We start from the raw sequence: 22,417 nt of genomic DNA, 5'->3' as shown, positions 1-22,417 counted from the left end.
TCAGCGTGCGTGGCAAAGCTTGTGTAGTTAAGCGGTGCACCGCATGTATGGATCAGCGTGTGTGATTCAGATGGCTCAGCGTGTGTGACTCTGCGTGTGTGACTCGGCGTGTGTGACTCAGCTTGTGTGGCTCAGCGACGTGTGTGTGACGGCTTCCCCTTGCCGGCTGTGCCGACCATTGCCGAGTGCCGATGCGTGTTGCGAGATCTGCAGCCGATGTCTCAAACTCATGGCGTGCGTATTTTATTTGTGAGTTTTCTCTACCCCCTTTGTTCTTGAAAAACAAAAATCATTTCAGTCTTTTCTCGAGCATCGGCCAACAGCCTTGTTTTACAAAAAAAAAACTCAACACATCCGTCAATAACACGGTCTTAAATACAAAAACTCCAGAAGATATTTTGTAATTGTAATGTTTACAAGGACACAGTCGATATCTGTGTCATGGAACAGACCACATATACCAAACATCGTGATCCTTTACTCGCTCAGCTGCCGTTGAAGTCACTGCACGTGTACCAGCAGCGGTCGTTGTAAGCTGCTACAGCTTTCACGCCTGTGCCACATGCCAGTTGCGGCCGCGGTGCTCCGTAGCCCACGACGTATGCACGGCTGCGGTGGTTTTGTAGCCATTTGAGGGGGAGCGTGAGAGGGATGGCTCCTGGCGCTGGTGGAGCAACGGTTGTCGGAACCGCGCTTCTCACCGATCCACCCAGTCGCTCTCGTGGGGCTCGCCAGCGTTGATAACGAGGCACGTGTGGCGCCCGGAGTTGGCGCGCCGCAGCGAGAGCGCGGAATCCCTCGTGGGCCCTGCGGAGGAGGTCTGACGACGGCATTGCTGCTCCTGCAGCACGAGTTGTGAGCGCAAGCTCCGAGTGGCTTATTTATTTAGTGCATGTGTGAATGTGCGCCTGTGTTTAACATGGCGGTTCTCAACTTGAGGGTACTAGTATCTCCTGGAAATGTTTATAATGATTTTTTAGATGCAGGCAGGAAACTTCAAGAGCCTCTCAGCCAAAGCAATATCTGTGGAAAGAGCTCTGCTGCAGTGTTATTCACATGTACATTCCTTATTTGCGTCTGCCAGTTAATACAATGAGACACGAGGTTGAGAACCGCCGCACTAGCACCCTTGTTGTCAAGCTTGCCTGCAGAATAATAATAATAATAAGGGTTTAAAATAGCCTACAGAGAACCACAGTTCAACAGATAATAACCACAATTAATGGGCACAATCATAATGTTGTGGTTTCTGACTACATTTTTCACGGAGGATGTATGGCTTTTGTGAGTTGTCTGGCTGGGAAATAGATTTTAATGCTTAATTACGTGTTTATGTTATTTACCGTAAAATCTGCTGGTATCAAATAACTAAGAGTCGCAAGCCCTTTGTGGACGTAGTAAGTTAGCTTCACGTGTGAGAGCTTGTTTGGCAGGTACTTTCAGTGGAGGAAAACATGCAGCTAAAATGAATGAGGAAGGGGCTGTTTTGTGGCACATATGGAGTTTTAATTAATTGGCCGGGTATTTTAATCGCATTACAGGCGCTTGGTTTTCGATGCGCCCGTGACCATGTTGCGTGTAGAGCTGTGCAGTTGAACGGGCACCACGTGCTGTTGTCGTCATGCTCACGAGCACCCCGCTCAAGAAAATTGCCCGCTGCTTCGTGCTTACTCGGGTGGCCCCGTACTGAGTTTGTACCAATGCGCGACCCCTCGGACCTGTGGAGTTTGGTGCATGCCACGTGTGCCCATTGCTCTCACGGCAACGGTGCCTACTTCGCGCATTCCACGTGCGTGTCAACGGATCTGGAGGTACCACCGTACTTGTGATGCGGCGGACTCGGCGATTTCTTCTTCACCCCCCCCTGCTGGCCGGTCTCATGTTGCCACAAGTCGGTTAATCTCGCGCCACACTCAGGCCAAACTCGCACATTGCCCGTCTTCCAGCTTGGGAGAGGTCTGCGGTTTATGAATTCCTCCCGGAAATGCATAGCAGTCAAACAGCGATAGAGACTCAAGAACCGGGGAATGTTAAGTCACCCTTTTAATTACAATCGGACGATACCCTTGGGTTTTATTTGGTGAAGAAATACACAGGAATCCGTGGACGCTGTGTGGCCTTTACAGGAAAAAAAATATGAAGTTGAGGTATTGGATTGAATGAACAGGTTCAGTATTAACATGCAAATTAAAATTATATGTGCTTTTTGGATATATAAAACTGGCACACATCAGTTAATGAAGGTTTAAATCAGCTAAACTTGACCATACTGTATTTTTTAGGGGAAAATTTCCATTTAAACAGAGGAGAAATAGTTGAATTTATGGGCAGCTGAGTGATAGCCACGTTCTGTCATGTGGAGATTGACTCGAGACTGAAGGGGAATTCGTAGGACGACGGGTCAGGGGACGCAAGTTGGGACAGGGAAGTGGGTGCAGGGCTGTGAAGTGCAGGGCTGTGAAGCGTAGTCCATCTTAGCAGGGGTCTGTCAGACGCTGGCGGAGGGGATGGACGCCAGTGAAGGGATTTTGATAGCTAGTGCAGCGTGGATCCGCCGACGGGTTTGAGAGTTGAGCCGATCAGCAGTTTTGCATAAAAGCTGTACGTCGCTTGTCTTTCCAAGAGGATTTCATTGGATCTTGAGATGGTTTGCGCAGGGTAGTGTTTGGTAGTTTTCTCCATGGGAGGAAACCAGAATATTCCGAGACATAGGTGTGGTTTATAATTATGATGACGACGATGACGAAAATCAATTATCAAATGAATGGGTAACACCTACCTGCTGTACTATCATCTCCTGGCCACTTTGTCGCTCGGCAGACGATCGCCACGTTACGTTCGCTCGCCACCGTGCGTCGTCTCGGCGTTGCCACCGGGGGTGGTACAGCCGTGCCGAGTCGTGTGGCCCCAAATTCCCTGCCCCCCCATCTGTCCCTCACCACCCACGTGTCTTGCATTGAACATCAAAAGAGACATCCCATGAACGGCCCAGCATTTAACCTGATCCCTGGCGCTCCCCCGACAGTGGGGCATTGTTCGCCGATGTTGTGGCTAAGCTTAACCAGCAATATGTATGTTAAAGAACAGCACCTTCCTTGTTAGTGGTCTGCATGAAGGTAAATAGATCTGCCTTGTGAATTGATTTTTATTCAACGTAAGTAACTTCGCAAAAACAAAAGTGTGCGTGCGTGCTGTAGAGGGAGCTGCTGTTCACAGAAAGGTTCGGCGCGCGTGAACCCCGAGTGGACGGTGGCAGCAGGAGCCCCGCCACATGTGGCTGGGTTCCACCCATCTCCCAGTGCAAGGGATTCAGCTCACTAAACGTTTTTTGCTTGTGTGTCTTTCCGCTTGTTTGAAGATTTCGTTAAATAACCAAAAAAAAATCCATGTTCGCTTATTAAAAAATAACAAAGCCTGAGGTGCAGTGACCGGGTGGCTGAGAGGTCAGTGTGCTGAGCTGGCACCGCTGTGATCCCGTGTTTGAATCCTGGCAGCCGCCCATGAGTAAACTGAGTTCTCAAGTCTAGAGAGTTGGTGAACTCAGCCTAGGTACCAGTGACTGATAAACCACGACTTTAGATTCGTTTTTCCACTTAATTTGGCTCAATTCCATTTGATCAGAATTAAATAAATGTTGGTTTCACTGTCGTGCAATGAGCAGTTCTCTCTGTAGCAGACATCACGGGAAACTTTGCTCCTTAATTGGTGGACAAAGAGAGCCCCTTGAGATCAGTTTTTAGAAGTTAGTTTTGCGTTATCTCATTCCACAGACCGTTCTCTAACACTGTGTGGGGTGCACTGCCTTGCGAGAGGTGTCAACGGATTGTTCGTCACATGACGTTGCGCCCCATTGGCATGCAATAGAGGAAAATGATGAAGGGACTTTCGAGGGAAGTGAAACCGGATGAAGGCGGCACGGTGTAACTTGGGGGACGTGGTCGTGCTGTGGCGTCGGGGTGCAGACATTGATCCCGAGTTCAAGAAGCATCTGCAAGAGCTCGTGCCCATGCTGCTGTCACCGACCAACCTCGTCGTCAAGGAGATTAACGGCTCCAAGATCACCTGCCGAGGCCTCGTTGAGTACTTCAAGGTGAGTGAAACCCACGAACGCCACGTGTCGCCGACCGGCAGCTATGAACTGAGAAAAGCGGTGGCCGACGCGCTGCACGATGAGTCTGGTGACCTGGGATAGATTCTTGACCGCGGCTAACGTTCGTGGCGATTGAGATCCAAACCAATCCTCGGCCCTTCCCCCCATCTTCACCAACCCGCACTCACCAACGTGGTGAAGTATGGTTAAGCAGCCCCCATAAAACTGGCACAGCGTGGGGAGGTCTTTGTCCGGCAGTGGATTGGTAAAGACTGAAAGCGATTACTTACCAAGTGAAGAAAGCTTCGCCACGTTCCAAACACTTTATCAGTTGGATCCTGCATTGGAATGTTCGGCCTGTCTACTTCACGTGAAAGGAAACCAGAGCAGCTGGAATAACAGCGCACGTGCGACAGGATAACGGTTAAGGTCCACAACCTGCCACATAGGTATTCGCGGTTGTGGAGGACCTGTTTTCTCTACTGAAAGATGCTGGCCTGTCAGTAGCTAGCTTATCCTTTTGACAACTTTTTTATATACACTGAAATTATTAAACTATGTTTACATATAATGATTAATCATGGTCTTGGAATATGTAATGCTGGTCTGGAAATGTATGTATGTTGAAGTTCTTTCACACCGTATGTAGCCAACCGTGCTAAGCGGAGTTGTGATGTCATGAACGTGTTAAAGTCTTGGAGTACATCTGTGCATCTCAGTCCTAATAATTAAATCCTTTAAGCAAACTCTTAAAATATCATTGGCCCTGGCATGTGGTTTAAAAGTCTGCCAATGCTATAGTTCTGACGTAAAGCAAGCAGCGGTCACTAAGCTTGCGCATTGGCGTTGTCTCCTGGCTGCATCCTGCCCTGGCTGTATTTTGGCTGATGACGCAGGCGTACATGAAAATCTACCAGGGTGAGGAGCTGCCCCATCCCAAGTCAATGCTGCAGGTGAGGCACGTCGCTCCCGCCCTGCCCTCGGACCGCTTCACCGGTGCATCCTGCACGCTCCGTGCTACCGCTCGTCCATACGTTTGCCCGCCTTGGGCCTTTTGTCGCGTTCGGTATCGCCGTAGCCCGCCGGCCGCTTGGGGCGAGCGTGCATCACCGTCGAGTCGGTCTCTCGTGTGCCGTGCGTCGCGCACGGCTACGTGTCGCTCGCTCGGGATCGACACGTCGTGCTTGTGTGTGCGTGTGCATGAACCCCGATGACCCTCTGACGCGGGTCGTGTGGGTCTTCACGCACGGGCATATTAATAACTTTTTACTCAGACGTCGTACCGCTAAATTAGCCTTCCGTAAGAAACAAATATACGTAAACAAAATGTGGTGGGGCCGTTTATTGTACTGTATTGCCTTTGGCGGGGGTTGGATCCTGAGACCCATCCACAGCGGCGCCCCGCCACTTGGCGGCTCGCACTCTGACGGCCCCCTTTCTATATAAAACCTCTCGATAAATTACTCCTATTGAAGAAACGTGTTGGGCCTTGCACAACGTGTGGTCCGTCTAGGATTGTGTATTGTGGTCTGCAGTCAGTGCAACAACCTTCAGGGGCAACTATTGCCCCAATACGTTCTCACGACTCGCCACTCGGCGTTCATAGTCGCTGCATGTTTTATTTATTTGCTCAAATCCCATCGCGACGAGCGAGCAGCTGTGTTTATTTCTCCGTCGCCGTGGGTCTCCGTCACCACGGCGCGGTGCTTCGTTACTACGACATCTCCTCTTGTCGCGCACTTTTGGCAGCCTCACCTCACGATTGCCATCGATCGCTGATAGTTGTCGTGCTCATGTTTTGTCGGTCGGTAACCGGGCTTGTTGGGTCTCATTTCAGGCCACGGCCGAAGCCAATAACCTGGCTGCAGTGGCGCTGTCCAAGGACAGCTACGTGAAGGCCATGGAACAGGTGAGGACATCGCGGTCGCTCCCACTGCCGTCTTGACGCGGCTACATTCACGTGCGCCAGAGACGATGGCCTGAATGAGGAATGGGAACTCTGGATAAGAATCACCTGATTTAAGTTTTAACAAACTCGCTGTAATGAAATGTTGCCAGCCAGTCTGCACGAGCCTGTCGTTTCATATCTCACCCCCATTTGATAATGCAGCAGAACATTAACAAATACCCTACCGATCATATCTGGATTCCCACTAACGACATCCATTCTGCCGAGACGATGGCATTCATTGTGTTTGAGTCACGAGAAAACACCTTTCAGGTGGGCTGCGAAAAGACTACCGTCTCTCACCCTGAAAAATTTAAAGACAAGCCACAGTGCCATTGTGGCCATACACGCCGAGCTGTGGAACACACAGTAACCCACTGTAGTCTGCGCTTAATTAATGGCAGAGGAGGAACAGCAAACTACACACTCTCTCCTGAAGCCGTCTCATCGAAGCGAGCAGACATCAACATTGTCATTTAGCTCTTTAACATATTGCTGCCATAAGCAATACAAAAATAATATTAAAAACACCCTGTAGCACCATGTACAAGAGTTTGCCTTGGTGTTTCCTCAAATCGCAAATATGAAAATTACTTAGAATGAAGTATGAATTAAATAACAATCATTCCCTTAATTCTAGATTTGAAGTTTTCGTGACCGCAAGGATTCATACTCTTTGGTTTTTTCGGTGAAGTCACGTAGGTAAAAAATTTAAATGAATTGAATCACGACGTTTTGGGCGCAACACAGGCGTCCTTCTTCGGGTTGGGACAACTGAGCGAAAGCACGCCGCTTAAGCGTGTCTCAGAGCCACCTCTGAGAGCCACCTCTGAGAGCCACCTCTGAGACACGCACAAGCGGTGTGCTTTCGCTACGTTGTCCCCACCTGAAGAAGGACGCTTGTGTTGCGCCCGAAACGTCGTGATTTCATTTTTTTTTTTACCTTACCTACGTGACTTTACCGAACAAAAACAAAGAGTAGTCATTCCCTTATGTTGGCACTTGCCTTGTGAAAAAAAAACGTCCTGTGTTTCAGCAGGCCATCATAGTTTTAAATAATGTAATTTATTAATGACCGATAGTCAAACATTGATGGAATGGCAGCCTAGAAATATAACGCATCCGAGAGCATGTCAACAAAGGAGTTGGAGCGGTAAAATCGGCTTGTGTGCCGGTGAGAGGTGAATTGCCACATTGCAGGATCGGGATATACGTGGCAATGGCTTTGGAAGCTCTTCATCCAGCAGAAGTTTGATCGTCGCTGATAATGTTGGATTTATTATTGGACAGATTGGGATTAATAAACCCGTCTAAACTCTTGATAATTTTCAGTTCAACTGCATACTAACGATTAAACATCCCTTGCACCTCCATTAAGTCTGGCTTTCTGTTCACAAGTCATTTCCCAATGAACATTTCTGTAATTATTAATAATAATAATAAAAACACCCTGTGGGAAAAGCACCATGATACAATGTAGCGTTGCCTCTGTGGTGGAAGATTTGACCGCCCTATCCATATTCTCTGTGTCCCTGTGCTCTTTTGAAAACCTCAAGCTCTGTCATATTGCTGGCTTTGTAGGTTTTTGAAAGGCATGTTTAAGTTGAAAGGTGAAACATCGGTCAGATGTTTTTTTTCTCCCCCTTTTCAATCTCTTTTGATCATTTTTATTTTATTTCTAGTTGGGTGCAGGGGGTGTGTTGATCAGAGGGCTGCTTTCAGACGAACAGTGGACGATTTTGTAGTCCGCCTACTAAAGAACGTTGGCGTTTTCAGCCGTGCCTCCTCTGAGTAATTCGGAGCCTTTGCCTGCAGACAACCAAGCCACTGCAAAACATGACCATCCCTGCTTGCCGAGTCGTTTGCATGAATGTTTATTTATGCATTTTTTTTATAACTATGCAAGAATTGTGCAGCTGAGCTGAGTCATCTGCTTTGCAGTACAGCTAAACGCCTCCGTCTTCATCCAGCTAAAATAGCGTTCTGGACACACTTAAGGTTTTAGTAAATTTGAGCCAGACCGGTGGCACACACGCAGTGTGCAACCATTCCTTGCATGTTATTTAACGATTTTCTTATTTTACAATGTTGAATAACGCCACAGAAGAAAGCCACGTAAAATTGTGACTTATTGTGCTCATAGGTGGAAAACGGTCATCGATTCCAAAAGGATGGAGGCATCATTTACGCCGATGGGGCGCTCTTCCCAAAGTGACTTTGAGTTTCTCATTCAGGTTTTTATTTTTGTTGCAGAGCTCTGGGCTCACGACTGCAAGCATTTCACCCCCCCCCCCCCCTTTGAGACACAGCCTCGGCGCGTCTCGCGGAATACGCTTTAAAGTATATTGCTTTAAAAAAAGACTTTTCTATTTAAGCATCCCCAAAGGGAATGTAGTCACTGTCTGAGTCTCCAGAGACCCATCGCACAATGACATCCATTCAATATTCCCTGGCGCTGTATCCGATGCCCCTCGAAGCGTTTCCTTTGGGCCACCGAGCCAAAGGAAACAACCCGACGCCACCGTCGCCGCACAGCGGTGATTATTCAATGCTGGGTGTGGTGGCACATGCACACATGCGTGCGTGCCGCTATGGTCCAGCGTTTTAGAGGTGGAGTTGGTGGGTCACATAGACATCTCCGTTTGGCCACGACTGAACCTGTAGGGCTGCAATATGGCCTGCAGAAGACGGTACAACAAGTAGTTTGCCGACTGTCTTCTTTGTGGATTTTTGAGCGTTGGTCACAGTGGCGCGCATCCTCCCCTGCTCACAAAAACCACGTTGCAGTTCAACTCGGTCGGAAAATGGGTTCAAGAGTCGGGGAGGGGTCGCTTCTGGGAGTGAGCGGCCGCCCACTCGTGCTCCTGTCCGTATCGTACCGACGCAACGGAGTGCGCGGGAGATTGAACGCGACGCGTGTACCCGCACCAGGACCGCGTGACGCACGTTCCTCCCGCAGGCCCTCGTTAGATGGGCCCGGATTGTTCGACTTCCTGGTCTAAACAATCTGAGGTCCATTAGAGAGCCCGCAAAGGGGTTTTTTGCACAAAAACGGCTCTTGTGCAGTTTTGCCCAAATGCGTTTGCCGAAGCATGTGCCTTGCGTAGCGTGGTATTAAAGTGGTGACGTAAAGAGGAATAAGCAGAAGCAGATGTTATTGGTCGGTGTAGTTTTTTATTTATATCTCAATACACGCCGTGGCCTGGTTTTATTTTGCGTGTGTGCAATTTCGCCGGGACGCGCCGGTGCCTGTGGGGACTTTGCAGCCTCCTTGCGGGGAGATACAATCCAAAGATCCAATGGTTCTCATCTTGTAGAAATGCTCCTCGGCTGAGCATCTGGGGTGGTCCCAAAATGAGTTTAAAGCTTCATGAACGAGAACAAAAAACCTTGATATCGGTCATGCGGTTTTGCAGCGTTCTCGTGAGGTCACCGCGAGGTCACCGGCGTGTTATAATGGTACCCCTGACTAACTTGTAGCTTTTCTTTCTCATTAACGGAGCCTTAAGCTCACGTGTGTAAGTCTAGAAACCCTCAGCCTAGGTATGTCTATAAGCTAAGACCCAGGTTTGTTTTGGGTTGCATCCTTTCAGTCGCAATGCGTCTTTACTTGGGCTATCGATGCAGAAGGAACGATCAAGCCAATTCTCTTTTTACTCAAATAGAGAAGTGTGCACCTGGATTGAAGCAAAGTGCCTGGTCATATAACTACAATTGTCTTAAATCTGCTTTTAAGCAAATTATCTAACCTGCACTGATTAGCGTGGAGGTGTATGGTTAAACATCCATGGCGTGGGGGGGAGCCCTCTGTCCAGCAGTGGATTGGATAAGTCTGGCTATGTTAGACGTCTGCTGGTGGTTTTGTAGGGTTTTTTTCTCATTACACCTTGTGTCGTATATATATTTTAGTTTGTCATGTATTCTGGATTTAGTATTACATACAGTGTGAAAGAAGTTCAACATATATACATTTCTTAACGCGTTTTTTTAAAACTTCAACCGATGATGATTTTTCAGGTGCTGATCACGTGACCTTGGATAGACAATTCAATAAATGAATGCACGCGCTTGACGTTGATGCCGATGATGACCATTCTTACCGATGTAATCGCGACAGAGGTGACCTTGTTGATGCTGCTGGAGCTTGTGAGCGCCCTGGTGATGTTGGCAGCAGCTGAGATGTAATTGATGACAGTGATACTTCTTTGGCCGTCACTGCCCGACAGTGCCGACGCAAACGATGAAAATATCGCTAACGACGACATTGACGGACTTGCAGATCTGCGGCGGCGACCGCCCGTTCCTGGCGCCGGCCGACCTGGAGCGCAAGCACCAGGAGTACCGCTATACGGCCGTGGCGCAGTTCACGTCCACCAAGAAGATGGGCGGCGAGGAGTTCAGCCGCCGCTACCTGGAGCAGCTGGAGGCCGAGCTGGACGAGCTGTTCGCCAACTTCGTCAAGCACAACGACGGCAAGAACATCTTCCACTCGGCGCGCACGCCCGCCACGCTCTTCGTGGTCATGCTCGTGTTCTACGTGGTGTCGGGCCTCACGGGCTTCGTGGGCCTCGACCTCGTCGCCTCGCTCTGCAACATGGCGGTGGGCGCCGCGCTGATGGCGCTCTGCGTCTGGGCCTACGTGCGCTACTCGGGCGCCTTCCGTGACGTGGGCGTCTGGATAGACCGCATCGCCGAGACCGTCTGGAACCAGGTGGGTGCGTGCGTGCGTGCGTGCGGGAGTATCGCCGCCATTTGCCAGGGTTCGGTCAAGGTGACTGTTGGTCGCTACCTTCGGGAGTGATGGCGGTGGCGGCAGCGGCGTTATTGGCGGCAGCGGCGTTATTACCGTCAGTGATTTTTACAGTTTCACATTATATATTCCACTCTGCAATGGCGTAATGATCACACAATCACAAACGTATAGGGAACACGCTCACAGTACTGGTCTTAAAATTCCAGTATTCCACATTGACATTGATACAATTATTCTTTTATACGTCTAGCTTTGCTTCTATTTTTATTCAGCTCAAATTCCTCCGGTCAGGCCACAATTATCCACGGCCCCCCACCCCCGTCGTCCCGGGCACTCCTCCGTCTCGCGTCGCCGCACACTACAAGGAAGCGAGGGGATGCTCCTCACCTCTCCCTCGTGCATCGCCGATCAGGAGCCGTTCACTTATAGACGCGCGCCCATTGTTCAGCGGCGGCAATTTGGGTGTCGAGCCACCCATGTATCGCTGTGTAATTGAGAAGCGGGCCATGCATCTGTGTGGCTGCTTCATTAATTGTGGTCGTGGGTTCACAGTAGGTTTCGACATCTGCATTACTCTGAGTGTGTTGCACAGCATGACCCCAGGCACTGCGGAGTACCGTCCGTTCATGGGCACGTTAATTCATCATCGCATCTTTGTAGAATCCATTGTGGGTTAATAGATGTGAGTTTTACCAAATCATAATCAGTCCCTTGACCATGGGGATCGTGGGTGTGCCTGTGATGCTTTTGCAATCATCCCTCTCCACCTCTTGCTGTCTTTTACGATCGGGATAGCATCTGTCACTATTATACCTTTGGAAGTCGCTGCGTTCATCGTCATCATCATCATTGTGCAGCTGCTCCTTGGCCAACCTCCGCACCTGCCATTAGCACGATCAGCACGGTTGACTACGTATAGTGCGAAAGAAGTTCAACATACCTACATATACCCTGTCTTCCTCCTCTCTTCCACTGGGCCCTACATAGCAGTGTTTGGAAGTTCCTCTGGGTTTTGAGTGGCATGGCTAACCCCCATGGCAGCTTCCTCCCTCTTTGCTCTGGCCAGTCGTGGTTCGTGTACCCCAATCCTTTTCGTCGCCTCCTCATTGATCGACTCATTTGCATGATGAGCAGTGTGTGGAGTTGGAATTGTGTTTTGGAAGTACCGCATCTCAAGAGTTGGCATTCTATTATTGGTGTGGCTTGTTCGTCTCCAATATTCATAGCCACGTAGGGCTATAGACAGTACACTTATTTGTAGCGGAATGTTCTCTTGTTCTTCGTAGCGTTTTACAAAATCTGATTTTAGTTTTTCCTGCACGTTAACTTGAAGTAGGGCAGAAATCGTAGAAGTGGGAGAATGGATTAATGAGTGAGCAATTAACGCGGATCATTTTTTTTATTTCAACGATACACTTGGATTCACAAGACTACACACAGCAGCATCAGCAAATGCATTTATATTTAAATGTGCGGTAGTGACTAAAAAATGATTATATATTCAGCAGACGCAGTCACATATATGCATCTGATTAGGATGACACAAAAAACAACAACCTCGAGTCCGTAATGAATCCACCAGTGGATGGGATGATAAAGGGCTCTCTTACGATCGGGTGAGAGAAAAAATGCCAAAAAAAACGAGGCCTTTCAGCTTTGTCCTCGCAGACATTTCGGAAACGCAAGTCGCCAATGGGAGGGCACGGGCGCATCTCCACACATGGCAGCGGTGACTCATTCCGTGCTGCCGGTGCCGCTAATTGCTCCTTGGTGCGTGCGCCGTTCGTGCGTGCAACGTGGCGAGCAATAATTGCCGCGGACGGCAACGTCTTAACGGTTTATTTTTTCCCCCCCCCCACTCTGAACAAGCCTCCTTCAGATGGCACTTAAACGGCGCGCTTTGTCATGATTGTCGGCCGGTTTCCGAAGTGCTGGATGACGATGAAAGGGACGCGACCGCCTGCTGGTGGTGTCGCTCATCAGACCACGGCCCCTTGTACACTGGCGGCCTCTCCGTTTGATCATTTTGTCAGCGGAGCTCAAACCAGAGCTCTTGTTGCTTTTTCGTGATGACGGCCTCCGCTCTGAGGCCCCCCGGGCGCTTCGTGCGTACACCGATAATGGCAGTGCTTTATATTTGCAGGAAGGCCTTTGTCCCCAAACTCGTTTTCCGGATGTTCCCGTAAAGGATTTGTGTCAGATTCCTTTATTGAGAGGCTTCTTGGCAGTGGATTAAAACTAAAGTGTCTATCAGAAGAAGCTGCACATGTACATAATAACTATATGGCTTGTCTGTAACCTACTTACTGCACTGCAGGCGGGTATCCTGCTCACTTGAAGGGCTCCATCTTTGAGCCACAAACCGTAGCTCCAAGCGTGCACGACCGTGCCAACCAACTCGAACTTTAAACATGCAGTAGTAATGTGTCTTAGTATTTGAGTGTTTGATGAGTTTCTGAATTTCATTTTTGGCCTTTGATGGCACTGAGGTTGATGAGTAGTTTAACGGAGAGCTCGCCCGACCGTCGCTGGTGCAGCGTCTGAATGAACAAGACCGGGGAAGATGCACACTTGCTGAGAAGTGCTTTTGCGCCCTCGCATACAATCCTGCTTGGGCATTATGCACTTGAGCGAATTCATTAAAAAGCGTCTAAATTTCACTTTCATCACCCTAATTGCTCGGATTACTTTTAAAAAATCAATCCCGTTGCCGCACCCTCGATGTTGTAGTTTTTTTCGTTCGTTCGCCAGATGCTTGCGCTGCGGCTCCGGCAGGGGTTTTTCCTTTCCTCCTTTCGTCCGTGGCCTGCGGTGAGGCCGAGTAAAGCCCGAGCCTCCGCTCGTGCATCCCGTCACTGGGTTCCTGGAGCCATCAAGACCTGCAGCATAATGTCTGGGAAAGAAATCGTTGGGCCCATCCATGCATGCAAATCACTGGGATGGTGGCCAAATCCATGGCATTTGGCTTTAAATTGGTTGTTTTCCCACTGGAATTTCCAGAAACTGCATTTTCGGCTGACAGTTGAATTGGGCGTGATTTCACGTGGTCACCCGCCCCGCTGATGTTGGTTGAAAGCCCCCCTGAGAGGAATGCGCAGACCTAGGCCGTGCTTCCAAGGCTGTTCAACGCGGGCTTGAAGACTCAAAAACTACGGTCAGGCGTGTGCCACTATAGCACTCCGGTGACATCACAATTGACGTTGACAACTTATGTCACGGTGACTTCACTAGAGCGCCAAAGCTGTGTGTCTAAAATAACCTTGAAGTGAATTTCTCATGTAAGGCGTTGAAAACATGCGTTGAAGAGCCTGGGATAGTCTAAAAGTCCACTGAAAAATGCCATGGAAAGAGACTTCTCCAGGATTAAATGGCCCTGTACCAAACAGAGAGGGAAAGACCCTCTGTCATTCGGGGACAGAAGACGTCAGAGGTTTTGGTGACACTGTACTTCTTGTTGCTCGTTAATGTGTATTTTGTTGCGTTTTGTTATCAGTAGCAAGTGCAGACCTGCTACATTCACCGCAGCATTTACTGTGAGACCACGGCTAAATACAGGTGCACCCAGTGCACCATTTTGCTGCGTGTCTGACTTGTGTCTCTTAGCGATTGGTTTGTCGGCTACTGCCTGGCTCCAGAGTTTCCATGCGTGCATCCGCTTTGGGAAAATCAAGAAACACGCAAGTTCAGCCAAGATGCCGTGAAATTGTTCTTAAAATTTGGACATTGTGGACCAGTGTCGTCGCCAGATTTGGAGAATCGCGAGCATTTATAATGTCATTCTGTGAATACCAGGCCAAAGCCTGATAGCCCCATACTGAGCCATGTGTCTTGCTGGCACTGTGGGTGTTTAATTCTGGTTATGAGTGGTTGATTTAGTTGTCGGAGAGTGACAACGTTTTAACTCAGGCCTTTGCTTAGACCCCCTCCACCTGTCATGTGCTTTGCTCGCTGTGTGCATGCGTGCGGTGCTTCGCTAACTGCCCTAACACCGCGTGCGTGCGTGCTGACCGCCCCCCCCCCCCTCCAACAGGTGTTGTGTTCGCTCTACAGCGTGGCCCTGCAGTGCGCGGGCTCCAGCCACGCGCCCTCGTCGTTCGCTCACGGCGGAGTCAAGCGTGCCGCCGCCAAGAAGAGAAATTAACCCTGACCCTGGCCCCAACCCTCCTGACTCTAACCGTCGTGACATTTACAGCGCCGCCCCCTCTCGCTCTGCAGTCGCAGCGTTCGGCCCATTTCCATTTCATTCCGCTTGATTTTTTGATATTATATTATAAAAAAAATTGTTGAACATTTTCGCTGCATAAGACACCAAGCACAGAAAGGCTGCCCGCTTATTTTTCCTGCCAGGTGCCTAGAGAGACTGCCAAAACGTCCAATCTTGACGTCACGCGACCCCAGTAAAGAAACACTCTACGGAGGCTGTCAAGCTCTCGATGGGACTGGTGTGTGGCCGTCTAACATTGGGGGCAGTGTTGGATGGCACGGTCTTCCTCCGCTGGGAGCGTTGTCGATCCAGAGCAGAGGCTGCGTCGGGAGAGGTCTTTTCTTTTCCAAGGCTGAACACTACGACCTCGCTGAGAGGGTGAACACTACATATTATATTCCTGAATGCTGAATGGGTGCTGTTGATCGCACTGCCTTTACCCAGAGGAACTAATGCCGTCTCGCCGCGACCCTGTACGTTTTTTTTTAGGCTTTGGTTCTTAAAATGACTGCTGTGTTGTCATCACGCAGGTGGCTGTGAGTGTGATTTTTTCACATCATTGTTGACGTTCAACACAAAGTGGAGCACGAGCAGATCTTTAACGTTGGGGCTGCCTCTAGAAGTTATTTTGGTTTTTGGGCAAGATTCGGAGGAGGGCAGCAACTTCCTCAAACAACGCGGGGGTCATTTTAATGAAAGTGCAAAGTGGTGTGAAACTCACAGAATGTCATATAGATATGGTAATACATTGTAACATCGATCATATTTTTTGCTTAAGCTTGGTGGACGCGATTAAGGCTCGGGGAGCTGTACTGCTACAAATCTGAACTACAAGTCAGCCTTAATTTATCCAAAGTATGTACCATTGTTATTAAGTATACTGTATATATATAGCCAGGTACAAATCGTGCGAAGAGGGCCTGGGCGATTGAACACTAAATTCAGACTCTGGGACGCCGCTACGACGGCCGCCCACGTGATGGTGAACTCTCACGTGGGTTTGTTTACACACCATCTGCTCTGCTGCTCGTTACCATGCGGTGCCATGACTGCGTTTGGTGGTGTCCAACCAGCGGCAGTTCGCCTGGCCCTTCGGTATTAACTTAGAGGCAGTGTGCAAGCGAAGCATCGGTCCTCGGCCGGTTAGCCAGTCGTGCAACGTGATGTTGAGAGTGAAACGTGCACAGGAGGAACCGCAGTTCCACCTGTGCACGTGCAGTGGCATTCATCACCGGGCTGGCGCTGGTTTAGCTCAGGCACTAGCTCCGTCGTGTTTTGCGAGCTGTTGCTCGGCGTGCCCTCGGGCCGTGCGTGCGGTCCCTGAAGCAGTGGCGTGGACTCGACTCACGCGGAGTCGGCTCGCACTGACTCGACTTTCACTCGACTCACCCTGACTGGGCTCACGCGGACTCGACTCTTACTCGACTCGCGCTGACTCGACTCGTATGGACTGGGCTCACACACACTCGACTCGTATGGACTGGGCTCACACACACTCGACTCGTATGGACTGGGCTCACACACACTCGACTCGTATGGACTGGGCTCACACACACTCGACTCGTATGGACTGGGCTCACACACACTCGACTCGTATGGACTGGGCTCACACACACTCGACTCGTATGGACTCGCAAGCTGCGCGCCCTCAGTTCCAAGCCCGTAGCCAATTGTCAAGCGGGTGTCCGTCTGATTGGCGAAGCACTCCGGTCCTCACGCATGGTGTCCGAGCCTGTGGTGATTATTCGTGCAGTAGAACTGGCTTCATAGCGAGTGTCGTCTTTTACTGTCTCTGTGACCACTGTAGATTTGGCGGCGGGGGGGGGGGGGGCTTCGCCAGGCGTAGCCGCACCCCCTCGCTGCTTCAGTGTTACTTGGTAACGTCCGACTGTTGTCCTCAATATAAGCTGATCACTTTTATAAGTCAAACTTTGCCGCATGTTATTACGTAAATGTTTGGCGATATAAACCTTGGTATGTCTGTCATGGTTTCTTGGTCAAAGCCAGCTCTGTTTGAGAAACGGATGTCTCGTCGGTGTCCTGCTTTTGCACCTGATCAAGTGTTGGCACTGCCTGGTCTTTGAAATAATATCATCTGCCTTGCGAGATCATGTCTGTTGTAAGAATTATTATTTTTCTTCTTCTCTCGCATCCTCTTCCTGCTGGCGTCTATTGAGAGAACGTTTTAAACATATCGGATTGTGGTTCCACTGAAGCTGTACAATGTTTAGTGGTGGAGGGTTGTGGGGTGAGATGGACAGTCGGAAGAGTGTGACTGTGTGGATGTGCTGATGTGTGCAATGCTGTTTGACCTCGTGGCTTCTGCAGGTTTCTCTTGCCAAAAAACTCCCTGTCGGCTCTTGCCCGATGGTGAAAATAAAAATGTGTAATAAATCACGAGCAAGCTGAGCACAGCTTTTGCTGGTTTCACTACACTGATGCTCTCGCATGCCTGTGTGTCTCTGTCTGTCTTTCCGTCTCCTTCCCACTGCCGTTCCCTTTCCTACCATCGCCACGCTCCGGCTTGCACTCCCCCGTGGCTTTGCTGGCCCTGTGTAAACTCGGACCTCCCCACCGCCCACATACTCTGCCTCGCCCTCCGTGGCCCCTCCTAAACTCCGTACCGTGCGACCTGCGTTCATCTCCGCCCACTCGCCCGCATGCCTTCCCCTCCCGCTTGGATACTCATCGTGCACCCCCTCGCTGTGCTGCCGACAACGCGCGGACATCCTGCTAACCCTGGACATCTGGTTCCTCACCGCCTGAACACTCTGCCTCCCCACCTGCCCGTTCCACGTCCCATCTGCCGCCCCCGAAACCTGACCCCGTGAGCCGTGACCCTGTCGCTGTGCCGCATCATCGCCCGCCCGTGTCCTCGCGCTGCGTGCCGCTCGTCCCGTGACCCCTCCCGCACCACCCGCATCGTCGCCCCCCACCCCGCCCGTACGGCCTTCCAGGGCCTGGAACCGGTGGGCGGCCGAATCCTGTGGGGTAAGATGAAGCGCTCCATCTCGGACTCGGTGCACCGGGGAAAGAACGGAGGCGACAACGGTGGCGGCGCAGAACGCAACCCCGCCGTGCAACCCAGGGGCAGAGGCAAGGCCAAGATGAACTGAGTCCGAGGAAGGGGATGGCGGGGAGGGCGAGTTAAGGGTAAGGGAGAGGCGGCGCGGTGGACGTGCGGGGTCGGGGTGGGTGGAGGGTCGATGACCGGCCGAGTGGACACGCACAGGCCGCTGGCCACTGGCCCAACACGTTCGCACGTCTCGCTGGATGGACGACACTGCACCGTCGACGTCGGGTTCGTTAGAAATCCGCGGAAGCACCAGCCTGCTTGTATTTACAAAGTATATGCATCGCCATCATTTGTTTCGCACGAGAGTGATCTTTGGCAGCTTTTAATCCAGCTGAACGGTCCTGCATAATCCCTGTGGCTTCACTCTTGCACTCGCTCCAGTGTTGAACAAACCGCCGTTTTAATAAAGTTCCGTGCTTCCGTGTCTTCCTGCTGGACCACAAACGTCGGCGATGGGCCCCCTGCTGGCGGTAGCGTGGTGGGGCTAGTTGATCTCCGGGCCGGTGCAGTGTCGCCAGATCAGAACTCGTTATCCCCGGAATCGCGATGTGAACATTCATTCAGGTAAAGCTGCAGGGATATTCAGATTTTGGTATTTGATTTCAACAACTAAACAAAAAATAATTATTGGGCTAAAGTGTCGCTTGATAGAAGAGGCATCCTTCGGGTTTGCGGGGCACCAAATGATTAATCAATTTTTAAAAATGCTACATCGCATTTGTTGGGCATGTGTATGAATTGTAGCCAAATGTTCAAAAATACCCCTCGGATGTGTATAGGAAATGTGAGTAGCTCCTAATTTACCCTTTTAAAAAATCTCCGATCATAGTGACATTGTTTTACGAATATCGGGCATGCATGCGTTCCAAAGTCTCGACGTGTTTGCTCCCATTATGGGTGGTAGGCGGTGTTGCCATCCTGACCTCGCAACACTGAGACCACAGCCGCGCATCCCGGCTGTCAGAATCAGTATATTTAAACTGCAGGAGGAATCCGATGAGCTATAAAGTTATTTTTTCACACAGATAAGAACCTGAAAAGCAAACAACAATTCTCGCGTGCAGACAAACATTTTTAATGACAACATCCAAACAAATGCAATTTAAATTTTGGTGCTAATTTCTCAAAAGTCTTTTTTTGCCGACGCTTGCCAGGGCAACGACGTGGGGGGCAGCCCTCGTGCCGTTGGGCAGCACGTGGGGGCAGCCCTCGTGCCGTTGGGCAGCACGTGGGGGCAGCCCTCGTGCCGTTGGGCAGCACGTGGGGGCAGCCCTCGTGCCGTTGGGCAGCACGTGGGGGGTGGTCCTTGAGTCTCCACCGTGGCGTCGGTGTTCTCCGTGCGAGCGTGTTGCCTTGCCACAGTCGGCTTCACGATTTATTTGCATGTTTATTTTTTTATTGTGATTTGTTTTGTTTGTTGTTCTCCGAGTGCTCGATTGTTATGCCACACCAGATTGGTTCCTAACATTTATGGAATATGTTTGGAATCCGACAACTAGAATATCTAGAGATGATCTGGCCGTGACTTATCAGTTAACGTGCAACATTGGGGCCATCGATGGCCAACGTCCACCCAGTGTTGGGCGACGTTCAGCCAATGTCAATATCTAACCTGTTGCCACTGTTTTTGTGTCATTGTCGACTATTGCAAAAAAAATATAGATTGTCTGTACATTTACTGCGCTGTTTTGCACTTGTATTGTTAATTTGGCCTTTGTGAATCTTATGTCAATATCTTCATTCAACAGAATCCGTGTTACCCGGCAATGTGACACCGTCACATTATTTAAAAGCATTTAATTAATATTTTGCCGCTGTTATTTGTATACTGTCATGGCGGTTCTATCAGTCTAACTGAGATGATTTATTATATATAATCTATTCAAGTCCTCTACAAGGAGTCTTGGCTACTTTATCTTTTCAAGGTTGTTCAGGCCACGCTGTTTTCTTCCCATATTACTGTTACAAATGCAAGTGGATGTATTTAGGTACGTAGTCATTATTCGCATCCGTGTATGAAAATACTCCAAATATCACGATGAGTGTACATAAACCTGTACAATGCATTTTTCTATCTTAAAACAAACAAAATCAATACGTGGCAATTGTTTTGCAGATGGCAAATCCGTGGGTGTATTTATAAGCCTAGCCATCACTTATGTACGTAATCGTGTAGGGAAAACCATGTATTTTTAAAAACAAGTGTATTTAAATATCGCGCACAATGTCGTAACCGCCCCCCCCCACCTCCATCTCCTCTCCCCGCCACCGCCGTCCGCTCCCTCCCGCGATTGTTTACAGCCACGCACGGCTCCTTTCTGTTCGCCCCGCGGGGGTTCGCATGCGCTTGTGGCCGTGGTCACGCTCCGTGGACTGTTGTCGTAGTCGTTCATTAAAAGTGCGGTCATTGCCTGCCCGACCACCGCCTGCGTTGCGCAACGCCAGAGTTCGACGGCGAGGTTCGAGTCCCCGTTCGGTTCGAGCTGCCGCCGCGGGGAAGAGCTCCCCCCCCCCCCCCGCGCGCGCGCGGCTGGTGGAGACGGATGGCCCTGCCAGATCGAGGAATCGCTTGGCGCGGGTTCGCTTGTTGCGGCTTGAGAACGCTCCACCGACAAGGGCCGCTGCCCCCGACATATTTCACACGTTCTGTTGCGAGGCTTTAACTCGTGAATTTATTTGTACATTTGAAATGTTTTCTCTCTTCATGCTTATTGAGCACTCCATGTTTTATTTTTCAGGAGGGTTCTACGTGGTTTATGTTTTCCCCTTTTTGGGGGGGTTGGTTTTGCACGTGGGCGAAAACTAAACAGTCTAGAGGAAATCCTGGTATACAAGCTGAGAGCACTCAAGCTGACAACAAAAAGGTTACACGCCTACTTGCCGTGCTGCTCCGTACGGGTAATGACTCGTACAGCGTCGTGTACGTCACTGCAACCACAGGAATGAGTTCTGCCACGCCTTCTAAAGAACACAATGGGACATCACACGCGGTGGCGGGAGGAGAGGCGCAGTGGTTGTGAGCAGTGCCATGAACCTGGCGACCCAAGTTTCATCCCTGTCCGCGGCTCGCATCAGTGGCGAGTCTGAACGAGTCCTGGGATAATCCACATAACCCGCGCACTTCACAAACTTGCACTGACCGACGCCATCAAGTCTCGTCGAGAACCCCATGACCAAATGTGGCGTGGGGGAGGCGTTCGTCCAGCAGTGGGCTGCCAAAGGGCTGCGCAGTGGCGAGTGGTGTAATACGATACGTGGATGTAGGCGACGGCCAAGTATGCGAACGTCGGTTTAACGTTTGTCGTGCCATGGAAAAGGAGCCAGTTTGTCAGATTTACACAGGATGAGAATCATCAATTCTCGGTCTTGTACATTATTCCTTTTTCATTGGCCAATGCGCGTGATGACGATTGGCCGGGTCACTGCTGCAGGGCCTCTCGCTCCACGATGGGCCTCTTGTGTAGCGACGGAGCCCTCGGCCTCGCCGTCTTTCCTCGAAGACACTGGAGGGTCGTGCGTCTTGGGGGTCGTGCGTCTTGGGGGTCGTGCGCCACCTCCGTAGCGGCGTGGCCCAGGGCACCGTGCTTCACTGAGGAACGAGAGACCCAGCTCGGGGCCATTCAAGCGCCTCGCTGTCTTCTGTCGTTTTGCCGTTACAATGAAAATGACGGACGGGGTCGCAGACACCCCCCCCCCCCCCCGAGCGACAAGACTCGGCGGAGTCCCCAAGTCCGGCGCGTTCTCATCTGCTGCCTTCCACGACTCGCGCGAGCTCGCACCCCCCCCCCCCCCTGCAAGCGCAGTCACGCACACGGGCGCACTGCTGCCCCCATCATAAGGGGGGGGGGGGGGGGTCTCGCGTTTATGAACGTTCCCACGTGGTCGCGAAAGCCCTCGTGTCAAATAGATAAATAGACGTTCCAGCTTCAGCAGCTCTCTCAGCTCCGCGGCTCGTGCACGTTCACTCAAAATGCATTTGCATTGAGAATGTAATAGCCTCGGGGCAGGTGATTGATTTTATTCAATGTTAACAGTTATGGCTGTTGATTCAATCAGGCCAACAATTTTAATTGACCACCACGAAAAATATAATTGACCCGTTAACAACGTGCATATATAATTGATGCATTGGTGAAACGTCAGAGTAACACGTCTATGCTGTCATTGCCATAATTGGATGCTGTTGCTGTTTGTATGTTTACACGATGTGGCGTCAAGTCGCTCGCTCCCTTCCCCCATCACGTGCGGTGGTTTTGGTCAATTTTACTGTCGTGGACGAAGGGTTTATACAGGCAGCAGGGGTTTATACAGGCAGCAGGGGTTTATACAGGCAGCAGGGGTTTATA

General features: G+C 50.4%; 2 protein-coding genes across 3 annotated transcripts in view; both read left to right on the top strand.

Annotated features, from left to right (window-relative positions):
- Nucleotides 1-20,483, top strand: part of LOC116939704 (atlastin-1-like) — a 42,328-nt gene extending 21,845 nt beyond the window's left edge. The window contains exons 9-13 of one of the 2 annotated variants that reach the window (XM_032948457.2): nt 3,963-4,090; nt 4,987-5,043; nt 5,928-5,999; nt 10,318-10,749; nt 17,953-20,483. In XM_032948457.2, the coding sequence (XP_032804348.1) occupies nt 3,963-4,090; nt 4,987-5,043; nt 5,928-5,999; nt 10,318-10,749; nt 17,953-18,111 (848 nt within the window). In that variant the 3' untranslated portion in view covers nt 18,112-20,483. Of the gene's footprint in view, nt 1-3,962; nt 4,091-4,986; nt 5,044-5,927; nt 6,000-10,317; nt 10,750-14,821; nt 17,431-17,952 lie in introns of those variants that run through there. The other variant, XM_032948458.2, reaches the window with a different exon arrangement.
- LOC116939708 (radial spoke head protein 6 homolog A-like) overlaps nt 1-22,417 on the top strand; it is a 73,318-nt gene that overhangs the window by 18,721 nt on the left and 32,180 nt on the right. The window lies entirely within an intron of this gene.

The sequence above is a fragment of the Petromyzon marinus genome, chromosome 6 (assembly GCF_048934315.1).
Source record: "Petromyzon marinus isolate PM22_M1 ecotype Great Lakes invasive population chromosome 6, UKy_Petmar_22M1.pri1.0, whole genome shotgun sequence".
Lineage (NCBI taxonomy): Eukaryota > Metazoa > Chordata > Hyperoartia > Petromyzontiformes > Petromyzontidae > Petromyzon > Petromyzon marinus.
The sequence above is the reverse complement of the archived record's forward strand: the minus strand, read 5'-3'. Positions and strand labels throughout refer to the sequence as shown.